This window comes from Camelina sativa, chromosome 18 (genome assembly GCF_030686135.1).
Source record: "Camelina sativa cultivar CO46 ecotype springtype chromosome 18, ASM3068613v1".
Classification (NCBI taxonomy): domain Eukaryota; kingdom Viridiplantae; phylum Streptophyta; class Magnoliopsida; order Brassicales; family Brassicaceae; genus Camelina; species Camelina sativa.
The window spans coordinates 18,892,962-18,909,614 of record NC_141897.1 but is presented as its reverse complement, the minus strand read 5'-3'; the positions used below and the strand labels follow the sequence as shown (position 1 = coordinate 18,909,614).

Here is a 16,653-nt window from a genome sequence, read left to right as displayed (position 1 = left end):
AACCTTGGCTTCGTCTTCCTCTATTGGAGAGATAACCTTGCGTCCAACCTCCTCCACCTTCCTCTGTTGGGTAGATAACCTTGTGTCCAACCTTCTCCACCATAGAGAGAACCTCGGCTCTGCCCTCACCCTGTGTGGAGAGAAATTATTCACGTCTTTTTGCTATCTCAAAATAGCTTGCTCCGACGACCAATAAACGTCAAAACCTTTGTCAATTGTCACAAAATATTTTGATAGTAACTAATGCTAAATTTCTCAATGTATTCGTGGAAGTGTCTTTGACACACCATGATGTAGCCTCTGTCTTTGTAACGCTTCAACCGCCACATTGTTTAGTGAGCCCATGTCTACTCTCAGTCTGTGGGCCCACTTGGGAAGGTGGGCCTTACATCTATTCCCGGCTTGTGGACCAACCCATATTCGATGGCCGGTTTGTTACGCCTGGAAGTCTTTAAAAACTTGATTACCGACCTTACAAATCAACAAATGATATTTTATTGTGTTTTGTCCTCACTCGCACAATTTCGACAATCACTTCCAGAAAGGTCACCACCCATCATGAAGTTCTCTCAAGACCCTTGACTGAAAAAATAAGTGTATTTTGGTGACGTATATGGCTAAATCAATTCTTTTAAACATTTCCGCAAACCAGGGTGTTAGAGTCTTTGAGCTCCTATGGATCTATCAACAACGATTTATTTTTTTCCAATCTATCTATCTATGTTTATTGTACGCTTGTGTTTAATTAGCCTATTTTATCAATTCATCAGGTTGATGAGCTTCTATTCATTATCTCACTTTGGGATTGAATGAATAATGGTAACAATTATGTTTGCAAAAAAAAAGGGTTTATGACCAACCAATCAAGGTTGAGAAATTGAAAAAAAAAATAATTTGGCATAATTAAAGAAACAATAGAAAATTATAAGCATGCTAATATATGAATCCTAAATCATTCAAAAATTAAAATACAAATTAAAACAATCTAAAAATACTACAATAAATTTTAAAATACAGTATTAGAAAAAGAAGACTCATATATTAATCTTTTTTTTGTCAACATATTAATCTTACATATTCCCAACCGAAATAGGAGAAAGTAGTAGAAAATTTTGGTTTAAGAAAATAAGAAAAAATTACCTTCTCATTAAAATATATTCTCAATTAAACAAAGTTGAAAGCAATGTTTTTAAATAAATTATTTAAATATGAGGCGATCTTTGATTATATAGAAGTGAGTACAAAATTTAGAATAAATAATTAAAAGTATATTTTCCTTAATCCATGTTTCTATTTTTTAATAATTATCACTTAAAATTAAAAATAAATATATAATATTATAATTTCGAATTTTATGAAATATATATATATATATAATTTTCTTATAATTATTTTAAAAAGCTTTGTTTTTTTCTAAATTCTGAAATTTTTTATAATTATATTTTTACTTTATTAATATTTTTAAAAACAAAATATTTTCTTTTTGTTGTAATCAAAATCTTCTTATTCAATATTTACACATGTCAAAATCTCAGACTGATAACTTGACACATGTCAACATCTTGTTAATGACTAACTTTTAAAACCCAACTTTATATAATAAGATTTTGACTAAAACATCTTAATTTAGTTGAAGGGAAGACATCATTTTCGTACATCAAATAAAAGATTCGAATTTTGTGATAAAAATCCAGCTATAAATCACTTACGAATGAGTAAAAGGTGTTAAAGAGGCCCAGATATTTATATTTAAATATATGTGTGCTTAGCTTGAACCTATGGTTTTGATTTAAAGATGGATGAAAAAGAGATGAGAGGGTCCAATCCATTGTTGTCACTAATTTTGCTGCTATAATGGTTAACAAGTTAAAATCTATTTATGGCTGTATGCATTTTCCTCAATCAATTAGTTATTAATTTATTATACATAGTTAGCTTAAATTCACATCACATCTAATCGTTTAATCTTTTCCAACAACAACACATAAAGTAGTTTCAAGTAAGTATTGTTTATCTCTATAATAATGGTGTAGTTAGACTCTCAACGTAACATTATTGATATTTTCAAAGAAATCTGAACCAAAACACTGTACCAAAGTTATTCATAGTTTGTTTGCTTAACTACTAGTTTTTTCTTTACAAAACAAATTACTATATTTTCAACATTCGGAAACCACAACTAAAAAATTCGACGTTGGATTTCATGCATCGACGCGAAATAATGGAATCCATTTTAGTTTTATTACTAAATCAGTAAAATATTAGTTGAATAAACTTGCAACTCTGCAGAATTTTGCAATCGATAATTTAATATTACAATATGCAATACAATGAGTACCACTATAACCAATCAAACTCAAAAGTATTACTAATGATAAATCGACATTATTACAGATACCTAATTACCAATTTGACAGAAAGTTGAGTTGATCAGACTAACCCCTCCATATATCCTTTTAGATATACAAATAAATTGTGTAACGATAATCACTTTGATCATGGCCCAAATCATTCCCACCCATGGAAATGATGCTCTCCATCGAACCTTTTTTAAAAAATAATTCTAAGGTAGAACCCACACCAAAAATTATAATTAATATCTTCCTTTTTTCATACCATTACATAAATATTTGATCAATCAACATATTCTCAACGTCAAAATCTTTGAATCTAGAAAAAAAAAAACAAAAAACAATGGAACTATCATTAGCATTGACGACAACAGAGCATAATCTATCGCCTTCAGAGGCACATCCAAACACTATGGACTTTCTGTCTCGCGAATGGTGTAATTTCGCTGTTCAATCGCTTCAGCCCGACCATATCCTCTACGATCGTTCCATTGTTCCCGTCGAGACATCGATCGCCAAGTTTCAAGGCGACTCGAGTCCTGTTTCTTGCGCTGTAAGTTACAGATATTGTTTTATTTTATTTTATTTTATTTTATTTTTATAAGTGAATTCCTCTTCAACTAGTTTTGTTTAGGGTTTAATTTATAAAGATTTTGAAAGTAGATGATGGATAAGAGTATGAAGATGGACGATCCAGATTTTAAGCCTTCGTTACCTTCCTGGAAAACTAGTGATGTGAAGGTAAACCATATTATGTTAGATTTTACAAAGATCATAGTAACAGTTACAAATATACTTGTAAAAATAATATCTTTTGTTTGGGGGTTCTCATGTGATCTTTATATGAACTTAATATTGTTTAAACATTGAAAATTCATTTCATTTTATTTTTCATTTGTAAAGTGTTTTTAGGTTTATTTGATGCACATACGAAATGATGAAGTAATGAATATTTTATATATGATCCGAATGGTTATACTGCTATTTATTGGAATTTTAGATATACGAAAAAAAAAATGGTACATAATAGAATGACTTGCATCTATTTGGCGAATAAAAATTAAAGAGACTAATAATAATATATGATCATATGTTTTTGTTGAATGATGTGAACAGTCATGGATATGGATGCAACAAGCAATGCACCCGGAATTGAGCTATGAAGGCTTTTTCCGCAAGAAACTTGTAAAAACCCTTTTGGCCATTTGGTTTAGGTTTGATCTTCAAATCAACAATATTGGTTTTCTAAATCAAACAATGATGGGATTTGCAGAAACTTCCCTGGAAGATTACGCCGTCGATAAAGAAGTGGTGGAAAGAGATAAAAGCGAAACGAAAGGAAGAAGTGAGGCTACAGAGAGCTGAAGTCCACGCTGCCGTGTCCTTGGCTGGTCTAGCCGCTGCTCTTGCCGCTGTAGCCTCCGAGAACGCCGGAAAAGATAGCGGAAACGTTCGACCGAGCACGAGAGAGACTGCTGTGGCTTCGGCGGCGGCTGTAGTGGCAGCACAGTGTGCGCAGATGGCGGAGACAATGGGAGCAAACAGAGATCAACTCAGCACAATGATTGGTTCCGCCATGACCGGAACAAGTGTTAGTGAGATACTCACTCTCACTGCCTCAGCTACAACTTGTAAGAAGAAGATAAAGCTTTTGGTTATTTTTGTTTTATACAAGGAATGCTCTGTTTCTGAGACATTGGTGTTTGGTAAAATAAGCATTGAGAGGTGCTGCGACGCTGAAAGCAAGAAGAGGTTGCAAGATAAATAGATTGAACGGCTCTGCGCCTGTATTGCCTATTGAAGACTCTTCTTACTTGCCTCCTGAGTTCGACAAGAACACATCCATACTTGCTAAAGGAACCGATCTCTTTGTTGAAACACCAGATGGTATTTAAAATTAAAATCCTCTGTTTCTCTTGTTTAACTCCTCTGTTTCGTGGAGAAACTAAAGTGATCTTTGGGTTGAAACAGGGGATTTCAAGGCTAGGACAGTGTCTATGGTCTTAAACAAAGACGGACAGGTCTAAACGTGGCTCTAATTACTCATTAATCTTTAACTAATTACGTCTACTAATTGATAATCTTGGGGTTTGTTATTCACAGGTGATTCTTAAAATGAAGAAACATAACCTACTCAGGACTAATAAACAAAGTATGCAGCTAGCTTCTCAATATTTTTTTTGTTTAGCTTTACTTATCTTTCAAGCTATGATTTAAAAACAATTAATATTTTGTTGTTGTTGTGTGCTAAGGTATTGTGACGAATGTTCATGTGGAACTTTACAAGGATTCGGATAGCGAAGACAACAACATAGAGGACACTTGTTATCTCATTGTCCTGAGGACGAACAGAGGAGATATCAAACTAGACATGGCGGATGATTACAGTCGTTACAAGACATGGGTCACAACGATCCAACACATGCTCACTCTCTCTTCTTCTTTACGTACAAATTACGATCTCACTTTTTACAACAAAAACTGAAATTTTCTTCTGTCTTCTTCATCCTTTTTCTCTATGTAATATTACTTTTCTTGGCCATGTTTTATGTATCTCCTCCTCTGTTTCTTATGTATCTCTCGTTTGATCTTATAATATAATGCATAACAACTTGAGAACTTACGTTCTTTTAGACCCCCACATACATGAGCTATCTTTCTAAGTAAAGTAACCTGAGACTTGAGAAGCATAACATGTTCGATTGACTTGCGAAACAAGGCTTCCTCGTCCTCGATCTCTTCACAGCCTGGTACAATATTTCGAAGGATCCGGAGGTTTCTTTGGGCGTAAGTTTCGCGAAACTTGGATTTCTCTTTTCGTCCCTTGCGACGACGATGCTTGAGCTTCTGGAACCCCACCATCTTCATCACTTGTTTCACTCCGGGTCCGGGATTAGAGACAAGTAACAAAGCCATATATAGAGAGAGACATTGAGGATGGAACCAATATGGAAGAAACCAAGTTGTCTGTAAAATGTTTTGACAGAAAAAAGGAGACAAGGAACCCATATCAAGTCCATAACCACTGAACCTGTCTCTGCCAATCCATCCTTGCAATGTCTAATGTTCAATGTATCTGTTTTTGTGGTCCTCGTTTCTTATACGGACGCCTTGCATACTTTATGCCATTATTGTTGTTTAAATTTCAGAATTGGTTCGCTTGGTTTGTGTTCAACCAATACGTGTATATGTGTCAAATGGATAAATTAATTGGGCCGAGGAGGGGTTACAAGAATGCAACTTCACGTTGACCCAATTAAGCCCGTTTTCTTTTACCAATTGAAAGCAAGTACAGTAGTAGGTCAAAAACATTTCTCCAAAATTCTTAAGAAACTTGAGTCCTACGTCAGATAAGAGGGTTCGCATAGGAAGAAGAATTTGAAATCTTCTGTCGCTCCCGAACAGATCAAAACACGAAAATCTTCTCGTAAAAGAAGGGCTGTTATTAGTATCCAAAGTCACCAACAAAACAATCATGCTCCCCCCGTGAACATCATTGAAGCCGCTCAGATTCACCATAAACCTAAACGATTGAGAACAAATCTTTCACCATTCTCTGGCTTAACGATTCCATCGTTTTCACCCGATATGTCACCTGAATGACATCATCCAAACCGGATAACTTGAGCTGCGAATAGGAGTTTTGGGGGCTCTCACCATCAGATTCATCATTCATGAGCAAGAACAATATGGGAAGACGAAGCCGTGAGGGCAAGGAGGAGGGTTGCCCCTGCAGAGAGGACATGTTGAGTTTGTGAGGAGCCACGTATCGCTGCGCTTAACGTGGAACGCATGGTTGCATCTACGACAAACGGCGCAATCAAAGGGTTCGTGTCTAAGACCAATCATGGTCATGTAATGAAACAAGGGCACATTTATCTATCGCTTTCTTCAATCTTGCCTTTTGGCAAAAAAGGCTATGCTTTGTAAGCTCTTATCTAATTGATTGAATGAATGAAGTGATATCTTTGCACAAAAAAAATAAAAGTAACAAAGAAATGTTACAGATAGATTAGCAACTCCAAAGCAAATATATATATATATATATATAAAACAGAAAAAAAAAAAGAGGAAAAAAACTCTTGTTCAACGTCAGACATTTGGGATGAACCATCGTGCATCAAAGAACTTGCTAGTGTAAGACATAAATGGCTCCACCTTGCGCGTCGCGAGATTGAAAATAAATATGTAATAGGTGCCAAAACTACGACCACTAAAATAGATAGAGTCAGGTTTGATCCCTTGAATATCTTTGGCGGGGACAGTTATTCCAAGGTCGAAGATCAAAGCCTGGTCTCCCAAAGAAGCCATCTGATCCCATTTTTCGGTGGCATGGTTCATCTTGTAGACGTAGAAGCTGTTGATGTCGCAGCATCTGACCATAAGAACCTCTCCGGATGTAGTAACAGCAATCCTTTTGGCATATACATAGGAATGGGAGGACAAGCAACGAGGAGGAACCCAGGCATATGGACGAGAAGTGACAGGGAGAGGAGAGTCTCCAGAGAAATCGTAGATCTCAATGAAGCACATCAGAGTATAGATGTAGAGCAAGTGGCCTTTGTATACAAGGTCGAGTACCCCAGTACTGAGATAAGGAAACAGCCTCCAAAAGTCGTCTCCTTTCTTGGAGAAGATAGGACAAGGCATACGCGACCAAAACACAAAGTAATCTTTGCTTCTCTCGTCTACCCATAACACTGCTTTTTCCGTGTAGCCAATCAAATCAGATAGTGATTTCTTCCACAAACGATCCAGAACTTCAGAGGGGTCGTCGTCGTCGCTTTTGAGGGATTCCAGAGGAGGTAGATTGATCCTCTCGCGGGTTAAGGGATTTAGAATGTAGAGCTTTGTTTGATGGTGGACAAACATGAGGAGCCAGCTACCAAAAGTGGCAATACACCGAATCTGCGTAAACTCCACACCAAGATTTCGACTTCTGTAAACCAAACTTTTATCCAAAGGGTTTACCATACGACAAGAATTCATGTAAGATCTCTCGTAAGGGAAGAGGATCAGCCACGGGATTTGATTACGTTTTCGAGCAGTTTCTCTTGAAGCAGAACGCCATGCCGAGCAAACAGCCTTAGCTCGATCGAAATCGCTGGGGTTCAAACGCTCCAACACCATCTGAAGCAAATCCTGACAAAGATTCGACCAGTTTCCACCTTTTTCCTCTACTTTTTGTCTCTTAGGGTTAGGGTACGGCGTGCATTTTTCACTTCTTCCTTGCTGAAATTGGCTCTGTTGATGGCTTTCCAATTCCATTGGTACTTTCGATCCGCCTTCCGGTGGACGTCGCGAAGAGATGCCTTCCAATAACAGCTTAAATAGAAAAAGGGCAAATCCATATTTTCCTCAGAAACAGCGGTTTCTCAATAACCGAACCGAACTAAAATCGAAACAAACCAAACCAAACCAAGTTTTCGCCGAGATCTAACCTAGAAGGCTAGAAATTTGATATTTAATTTGAATTAGTAGTTCGCTTTTTTTTTTTATTCCAAACCGAACTAAACCAATCCAAACAATCAAATCAAATTTGAAAAATAAACAAAAATATTTACCTCTACTTAAATGTCTCTTATTTTGACTATATAAAAAAGCACACTAAGAGTATACAAAACATCTAAAACCCAGAATCTCTCAATTAGCGGACATATGTTGATTTTTATTGTTGTTAAGTTAAATTAGTATATGGTATATTAAATCGTTCAATCTAAACCATAGTCTAATATGGCCTAAAACCGTCCATTCTAAACATACGTTGAGTATTATAATTGTTAAGTTAAATTATCATGGTCTATTAAATCGTCCAATCTAAACCATAGTCTAATATGGTCCAAAATTGTTCATTCTAAACCATAGTTTAATATGGCCCAAATCCGTCGCATCTCTAATATAAATCTATCCCATGAGTTGGCCATGTACCATCATTGTACAAAATTTTTTTGGTAGATTCAAGTCGTTACAAAATCTATCCCATGGGTGTGAAGACTCGTTAACAAAATGCTTAATCTTAGGACTGAAGGGTGACATCCTTTTAATATTAAGAAAGGTCCAGAGAGGGAATCTTTCTCCAAATTCCTCATGTTTTCTAGCAGTGGTGGAGATCCATAGCTCCAAAGATGAAGAAGCTTTATCATAGACGGTAGATATTTTTTTCACAGCCTCGTCCTTGAAACTGTGAAATTTTGTCTCCAAATGTAGATGATAAGTGTTATGATGACTCTGCCTCCTCCACTCTATATCTCCATCCAAAAGTGATACTTTCCTCTCTTCTACGTAGGAGTCTGTGAATTTTGACGGAAGCAAGGCTGAATATGTTCCGTGACTTAGGCAAAAGATGATCAGTGTACCATTTGGGTACACTTACTCTATGCAACATGATTCCCAATATGTGTTTCATCTCCACAGAATCTGTGAAACAAGGACATAAATCATTCCTAAAAGGGTTCAGAGAGATTAAGCGATTCCTAAATGTTGTGATGGTTTGATGCATAGTCCCGTTAAACAATAAAATTAACATTCCTAAAATTATCAAAAGATTCATTAAAAGAGATCTAACCTGTCCGCCACTTTGTCTAGATAGGACACTCATTAACATCTTTGACGGTGATCCGAGGAGAAGGAGTAACCTTTTTGCTTAGTTGTATACATACATATAAAACAAAACCCAATCAGAAAAAGAAAAAGAACAAACAACCTCAAAAGAAAAAACCCTAGAAATTAACTGTACCTCAGCCTTCATCGTGGCTATTCTGGCGGAAGACTCGGGTTTAGAAACGCCGAGCGCCTCAAAAAAAGCATCTAAGATTGACTCTGATGATCCATAGTCACAACAGTTTTTGTCGATGGCCGGTATAATCAGCCGTACCGCGGAGAAGCTGTCGTCGTCTTTGAGAAAGTCTCTGCAACTCACTACAAGAAAACATGCATTTTGGGACTCCAGTTTGTGACTATTTTTTTGATCGCAAAATAGAGCGACTCTTATGAGACTACTTTGTGACGATTCAACGATTACAAAATAATTGGAGGGAAAAACGTCGCTTATTAACGACGAAAGATATAAGTCACAAAAGAGTCTCAAATTAGCGACAACATTAGGACTAATTCGCGAAGAATAAATATTGGTCGCACAATGGTCACAAATTGCGACTACTATGTGACTCGGTTAATTAGTCGGTAATGATAGTAGCAAAAACGTCGCATATTGAGGACTTATTTGCAACTTTATTTTTACCCTGATTTAGTAACAAAGTGGTCACAATTTGTGACGAGATTGCGACAGATACCTAAATAATTTGCGACTAACACCTGATCTAACTACTCCTTTAAGACTTTTTACCCACTCTGGATATTTTTAATTTGAAATTTCACATTTGAGATTCAATTACATGTTTAGTTTTATGTTTATGCTTTGTTTTGCTCGACCTTATCAATAATAACTTTTTCAAAGTCTTAATTTTCAATGGTTATAAACTAAACATTCATAAGTTCCAAGTATATCTTAAGTGTTACATGTTCTTTTATGAGAATGTGTTGCAATGAAGAAAAATCTGAAAACTTAGTGATGAAATCAATGTTTTACTAAATCTTACTATTACTATGAGTGCTCCTGAGTGATTTATATAAACAGTTTTGTTTATCATGTGTAGAATTCAAGATTTTTGTTTTGTGATGTATATTAGGTAGTCTCAAAAACGTCACAATATGCGACTGATTTGCCACGCTGTTAGGACTACGTCAATATGCCACTCTTCTGCTACCTTTTAGCAACATATTTGCGACGCTATTGTGACTAACACCTGAAGAATTTGCGACTAACACCTTATTTAGCTACTCCTTGAAGACTGTTTACCCACTCTCGATATTTTTAACTTCAAATTTCATATTTGAGATTCATTTACATGTTTAGTTTTATGTTTATTCTTTGTTTTGCTCGACTTTATCAATAATAACTTTCTCAAAGTCTTAAATTTCAATGATTATAAACTAAACATCTATAAGTTCTAAATCTATCATAAGTGTTACATGTTCTTTAATGAGAATGTGTTGCAATAGAGAAAAAAATTCAAAACTAAGTTTTACTAAATCTTACTATTACATGTACTAGTAGAGTGCTCATGAGTGATTTATATAAACAGTTTTGTTCATAATTTGTAGAAATCAAGATTTTTATTTTGTGATATATATTAGGTAGTCGTCTCAAAAAGGTCACAAAATGAGACTGATTAAGAATAGAGAGTCATAAAAGAGTCACATTTGTGACTAAATATACAGAATGTTACAAATCAGTCACAAATTACCTACATATATGCTACTTATTAGCGACTAAAACTTGAGGTTGTGACGATTTTGCTTCCATTTAGTGACCCTCGCGGTTTCATTTATATATTTTATCAATTGAGATTTGCCAATATGTTAAGTTCTAAGGTTTCTATGTTAATTTGAACTACTATAGATAGTGAATCATTATTATACAACTAAAACTTTAATTTTTCTATGGTTTACACAAGTTTTCAAATATATAATTTGACAATATTGAATGGCTAATATTTTGAGTTAACCATTTTTGCATTGATTTGAACTAATATATTTATATACTCTTTCTAAATATTTTAATTTTAGATGTTTTAGTTAAAATCTTTGTAAACAACAAGTCATGTAGAAGATGGTACATAGGTTTTTAATGTAAGGTTATGTAAGTTAGAAAAAAACTTACCAAATGATTGTTTTACCTCTTAAAATTAAAGATATAGTTCACAATTGGACTATAAGTGCTTCTAAGTCTTACGATTATTGTATTTAGATCTCAAAGTTAATAAATCTAGAATATTGGTTTGTGACTCATACTATTACGTCACAAAAGAGTCACTATTTGTGACGAAAATGCAACTGAAAAATGTTACGACTATGTTACTACGCTATTGTGACTAATTTGTTACGATTTTTGGGACTATTTTGCTTCGGTTTAACAACTCCTTGGGATTTGAAAAATATAATTTAAAACTATTGAATGACTAATATGTTGAGTTAACCATTTTGCATTGATTTTAACTAATACATTTATATATTCTTTCTAGAAATTTAATTTTACATGTTTTAATTAAAATCTTTGCAAACAACAAATTATGTAGAAGATGGTTTAAATCTAATACTTTGTAAATCCTAAACTCCTAGTTTCGAAATTATGAGACAAAATGATGGCAAATTACCATAATTTACCTAAAGGAAAAAATAAATAAATAAGAAAACATCTCATTGGCTAATCTTTAATGGCAAGGATTATCATTTGGTGTGTTATCTACCGTTGATAGATTTAATCCAATGGACAAAAATCATCTTTGTTTTTTCCTTCCCTTCTCTTCCTTCCTTTCTCTTCATCGTATCTAGTAAATCAATTTTGTTTGTTTCCCTTCTTCTTTCTCTCCTCTTTTCTAATCTCTAGGTTTAGCCCCCTTCTCCTCTTCATCAAGTGAAATCGACAAACCCGAAAAATCAAATCGTTAAAAAAAACTCAGATGATACCAAAGTCTTCATGGGCAGAGCCAAACGCTGCCTCTACGCCGACCACCATATAAAGTACAGCAACTGCGTCGGTGAAGATGGTGGAAACAGAAACAAGTTTGTCTCTTTCTCTCTCAATATCCTTCTCAATCTACTTATATATATGTGTATTTGCTTGAGATTAGAGCTTGTAATGGTTTTGCTATTTAGATCTAGTTTCCCAACACATCTTTACTGAGATACATCTAGGGAATTCCTATGTGTTTTAATTATCTCTTTGGTTTGTATATTAGATTTCATCGGTAGATCTGAAGAATAAGTATCAAACGACGACATAGGTGATACTGGAAATGGAGGACCACCGTTGAAGGTGCTTGGGCCGTTCACCACCAATACATCTCAAATTCTCCAGCGTCGCATCACCGACACTCTGGTTGTCGTATCGACGTCTCCGGCCACCGCATCTCCGTCTCCGGCCACTACCAGCCACTACCACCGTTTTGTTCTCCGTCGCTCCGGTCGATGATGCTAATATATAGATATAGTCAGATAGATATATATATTGTATTTTCTGTTTGTAATAATAATTACAAATAAAATTATTTTTGATTTCCTTTTCTTTTATATAATAAATCTTTTTTTTTTGTTTTTTCTTCTTAAGTTGGTCGCAAAAACGTGAGTAATATGCGACTTAAAATGACCTCAAAATTTAGTCTCTATTTTGAGTCACAAAAAACTCTCTACAGGTATACGTCACAAATTAGTCTCTAATATATGACTACATATTAGAGTCTTAACATAGTTGCAAATTTAGGACTATAAAATGAGGTCACATAGTAGTCGGTATTTTGCGACTATATTGGGACCATGAAAATTTGCGACCAATTTTTAACGACCATCTCAAATAGTCACAAAGTAGTCGTATATAGCATATTTGTGACTATTTTGGGATGATATTTGGAGTCACAAATAGCATGTTTTCTTGTAGTGACTTGATCCCCCGTCGTCGTCGTGCATCAAGAGATCCAACACACTACTGAATTCCATCGAATCTGTCATGTTCTTGGTGATGGTGTTCCATAGCAGACGAATCGCTTTGGGGCTCTCAATTTCCCAACATGGAAGAGATAGATTCAAGATTTGCTTGACGTTGAAGAAACAATGCGCTTGAACGATTTTGCCAACGAATCTATCTTCCTTTGCTTTATTTCCCATTATACCCCTACCACCGACCACTGTCCTGGGCTTTATTTATCGGTGAGTTTTTGCTACCTATTGGGCCTTTTCATATACGAAATATGACTTTTTTTTTAAGTTTCAAGTACCATTAACATTTTTTAATATTTCTTTTTTTTTTTCTTTAAACAAATTATATTGCGTATTTTACATATAATTAATTATATATATATATATATATATATATCTTTGTGAAGATACTCTATTTAATATATTTTTTCATATATCTTTTTGAATATATTTTTTTGACATCTCGAATATACTTGCCAAATTAATTTTTGAATATATATATATATATATATATATATATATATATATATATATATTCATATAATATGCTTTATAACAATCATAAACATTTTAAAAGAACAGATTTATCGTTATATATTCGGATAATACCGAAAATTGTACCTATGTACAAATCTAGTTTGAGGGTTGTTTTCTAGCAAGATAAAAATAGGCAAAAATTTGAAACATTATAATATCATAATTGGACCCTAATATTGCATAAACATCGACAGTTTTTATTATATATATAATATCATGTTTTACTAATGAACTAGATTATGACCCGCCCGATGTGCTGGTTTAGAGTTTTTAAAATAAATTTAAATTTAAGAAAAAAATATATAATAAATATTTCTAGTAAGTAAAAACTATCTATAAAAATAAATTGATATACGGAGTTATCCAATGAGATATTTGGTGTAAATGGTGCGACTCTGCGGTTGAGACTATTAATCATGTTTTCTTTGAATGTCCTCGCTCGTGTGAAGTTTGAGATTTATCTCCGACTCTGGTCTCGTCAGAGAGTTTTCCATATGAGTCGGTGTACTCGAATTTGGATTTTGTTTTCTGGAGGGATGCCTCTCAACAGGGTGATCCTGATTAACTTCTTCAATTACCATAGAATTTATGGGCAATCTGGAAGACCATAAATAAAAAAGTTTTCAAAGTTTAGAGATCGAGGTGAATGATATAATTGCTCAGGCTTTGGGCGATAAATTAGCCTGGGAAGAGGCGCTCTCTTTTACGGCGGTCATGCCAGCTCTATCTCCGTCTTCGGATGACCAGGTTTCTTCACCTGGTTGTCAGATTAATGGTTCTTGGAAAGCAACCAATATGCATTCAGGATTGGGCTGGTGGTGTTGCGTTGGTGAGAAGGGAACCTTGTTGTTGGGGGCAAAGGGTTTAAGACGGAGCCCCTCCCCTCTACATTCGGAGTTAGAAGCGTTGTTGTCGGTCATGGAGCAGATACGTGCTGCAGGGATCGCTTGTCAACATTTCGAGACTGATTGTGCTGAATTACTCACTATTGTGCAATCCCTAAAGATTAGTCGTCCTTCTCCAACATGCTCGATGACTTTAACTCGCTGGAGTCCTTCCCACTATTCTATATCTCTTGGATCCCGCGTGCGTCAAATACGAAGGCATATTGTCTTGCCCGTGCTTCGCGTTCTCTTATCTCTGTAGTTTCTTTTGTAAACTATTTCCCTTCGGCTTGGACAACTAACCGAGGAATTTCCTTTTAATTTATTGTTTGGTTGAAAAACAAAAGTAAATAAATATATTTTTAGTTAAAGAAAATAGTTGTAGATAAGTTCAAAGTTATTAAAATAAATTTAAATTTAACAAAGAATATATATTTAATTCTTTTCATAAGTAAAAACAATGTATAAAAGTAAAGAGATAAACTTTTAGTTATAGAATTTTTTTTTTTGCTGTAATACACTAATGTATATCCATTTATAAATCTAATATATATATTACCACTAAAAGTGTTTGTACACACAAATATGTTTTAATGTTAAAATATACTCTTTAGTCTTTACTACTCCCAAAAAATTATCTTATGAACACATTAAATAACCTATTATATTCACATTAACATTTTTATAGTTAAAAAAACACATATGTTAATATTACATACTCCTATCTTATATATCACAATAGCAGTCTTTTTGAATAAATTATTTGATTGGTGAAAAAAATATGAGATAATCTTTTTTTTTTTAACTTCAACCATCTTTTCTTTATGTGAAGGTGAGTATATACATTTTTTTTAGAAACAGTAATTGTATATTTTTACAATCATTTTTTATCTTATATAAAAAGTAATCATTTTTCTTGTAAAATTAGCAACTTAAATTTTAAATAAACAAACTATATTATAATTTCGAATTTTATGATATATATACATATATATATATATATATATATATATAATTTCCTTATAATAATAATTTTAAATTTTAAAGCTATTTAAATTTTATAATTTTCTTATAATTGCCTTTTAATACTTTTAAAACTCTTAATAGTTTTGTTTTACATTTGGAAGTTTACAAAGATTTTTTTTTTTTTAAAAGATTTTAAATAAATTGAGGTTTTCTTTTCTCTGTTTTACTTTTATATAAAACTTCTTTATTGTAGGTTTTGAATTTTTACATTTTTATTTTAATTTTTTTAATAATTTTATAATTGACATATGTCAACATCTGAATGATACAATTGACATGTGTCACGATCTTGTTAATGAGTAATTTTAGCATCAAACTTTATATAATAAGATTGAGTATTTACATTTTTTAGAATTAATAATTTTCTATATATTTTCCTTAATCTCTTTTCTATTTTATGAGAAAAATTATTCCAATGAGCTTAATATTTTTTTAAAAATTTCTTGCTTCCCACTTTCTTGTAAGACGTATTATCGTTCGGCGATAAGAACGCTTTCTGTTTAGCTGATCTAGTGTTATATTATCTATGTTGTTATCTTGCATTTGTGTATTCATCTTATTTTTTATGTTATTTGTTCCGCAAATTAATAGAAATAATACTAACACCGTGAAAAATTTGTTAATCCCAAAAACCTTAGTTATTATGCATAAGAAACTTTGTTAACACTTCAAAGTCAAAGATTGCCTATTATGCATTATGAAATTAAGAAACGAAACAAAATTCAAAAAAACGACGATGAAAACACGTGGTAATATCTAGGAATCTTTTTATATAGTTGCTTCGATTAGATAACAAACAAATTGCATTCGAGACTTGTTTAAGAACAATGATGTGTCAAACCAAAGGTTAATAAAAAACAAAGAAAAAAATTTTACCAAGAAAAACAAAGCTAATCGAAATTATTTTGTTTGGTAAAAAATACGTCATCATCTATTTGCTTATATAGAGGGGTATATTTACAATCCTTTTTCTTTTAGGATTAACAAAGTTTTTTTTAATATAATAAGATTATGATTATTTTATGCATCGTTTTACCAAGCTTGAAAACTGTGATTTCTGATCGTTAAAATTGATATGTGTCACGATCTGATGAATTATTAACTTGGAGATTTAACCGTTAAAATTAATACATATCACGATCAAGTGAGTTATTAACTTTGAGAACCAACTTTTATATAATAAGATACTATTCTATATATGAGTAATGATTGAAAACAGCCCTCCATTGTAATATGACTCAAAAGCAATTCTATTTAAATTAATGATATATGTTTGTGAAGATAATCAAACTAGCTTTGTCTTTGGATCGTAAGTGAATCTC

The 16,653-nt window shown here is 33.3% G+C and overlaps 3 protein-coding genes and 1 long non-coding RNA gene across 4 annotated transcripts; 2 read left to right on the top strand and 2 right to left on the bottom strand.

Moving 5' to 3' along the window:
* Positions 1-2,649: 2,649 nt before the first annotated feature.
* LOC104761861 (uncharacterized) lies at positions 2,650-4,972 on the top strand. Its single transcript, XM_010485006.2, has 8 exons — positions 2,650-2,904; positions 3,015-3,092; positions 3,468-3,536; positions 3,625-3,982; positions 4,068-4,238; positions 4,323-4,372; positions 4,455-4,503; positions 4,604-4,972. The coding sequence occupies exons 1-8, from the start codon at positions 2,695-2,697 to the stop codon at positions 4,834-4,836; spliced, it is 1,218 nt and encodes a 405-aa protein (XP_010483308.1). The 5' UTR covers positions 2,650-2,694; the 3' UTR covers positions 4,837-4,972.
* On the bottom strand, positions 4,581-5,365 carry LOC109130541 (uncharacterized). Its single transcript, XM_019240199.2, has one exon. It carries the CDS (start codon positions 5,358-5,360, stop codon positions 4,878-4,880), a length of 483 nt encoding a protein of 160 aa, XP_019095744.2. The 5' UTR covers positions 5,361-5,365; the 3' UTR covers positions 4,581-4,877.
* A 1,078-nt stretch (positions 5,366-6,443) lies between these two features.
* LOC104763550 (putative F-box protein At4g17565) lies at positions 6,444-7,619 on the bottom strand. The gene has a single exon (XM_010486907.2). The coding sequence runs from the start codon at positions 7,617-7,619 to the stop codon at positions 6,444-6,446; it is 1,176 nt and encodes a 391-aa protein (XP_010485209.2).
* Positions 7,620-11,697: 4,078 nt separating this feature from the next.
* Positions 11,698-12,502, top strand: LOC147923063 (uncharacterized). Its single transcript, XR_015589430.1, has 2 exons — positions 11,698-11,975; positions 12,152-12,502. It is a non-coding gene; the product is annotated as an uncharacterized LOC147923063 (long non-coding RNA).
* Positions 12,503-16,653: the final 4,151 nt, after the last annotated feature.

Bases quoted from the DNA above. Each gene is read 5' to 3' on its own strand.
- LOC104761861 (XM_010485006.2), top strand. From the start codon at position 2,695: ATGGAACTATCATTAGCATTGACGACAACAGAGCATAATCTATCGCCT. The intron at 3,093-3,467 runs GTAAACCATATT...TGATGTGAACAG, and splicing joins GGAAAACTAGTGATGTGAAG to TCATGGATATGGATGCAACA. The intron at 4,239-4,322 runs GTATTTAAAATT...GGGTTGAAACAG, and splicing joins CTTTGTTGAAACACCAGATG to GGGATTTCAAGGCTAGGACA.
- LOC109130541 (XM_019240199.2), bottom strand. From the start codon at position 5,360: ATGGGTTCCTTGTCTCCTTTTTTCTGTCAAAACATTTTACAGACAACT.
- LOC104763550 (XM_010486907.2), bottom strand. From the start codon at position 7,619: ATGGAATTGGAAAGCCATCAACAGAGCCAATTTCAGCAAGGAAGAAGT.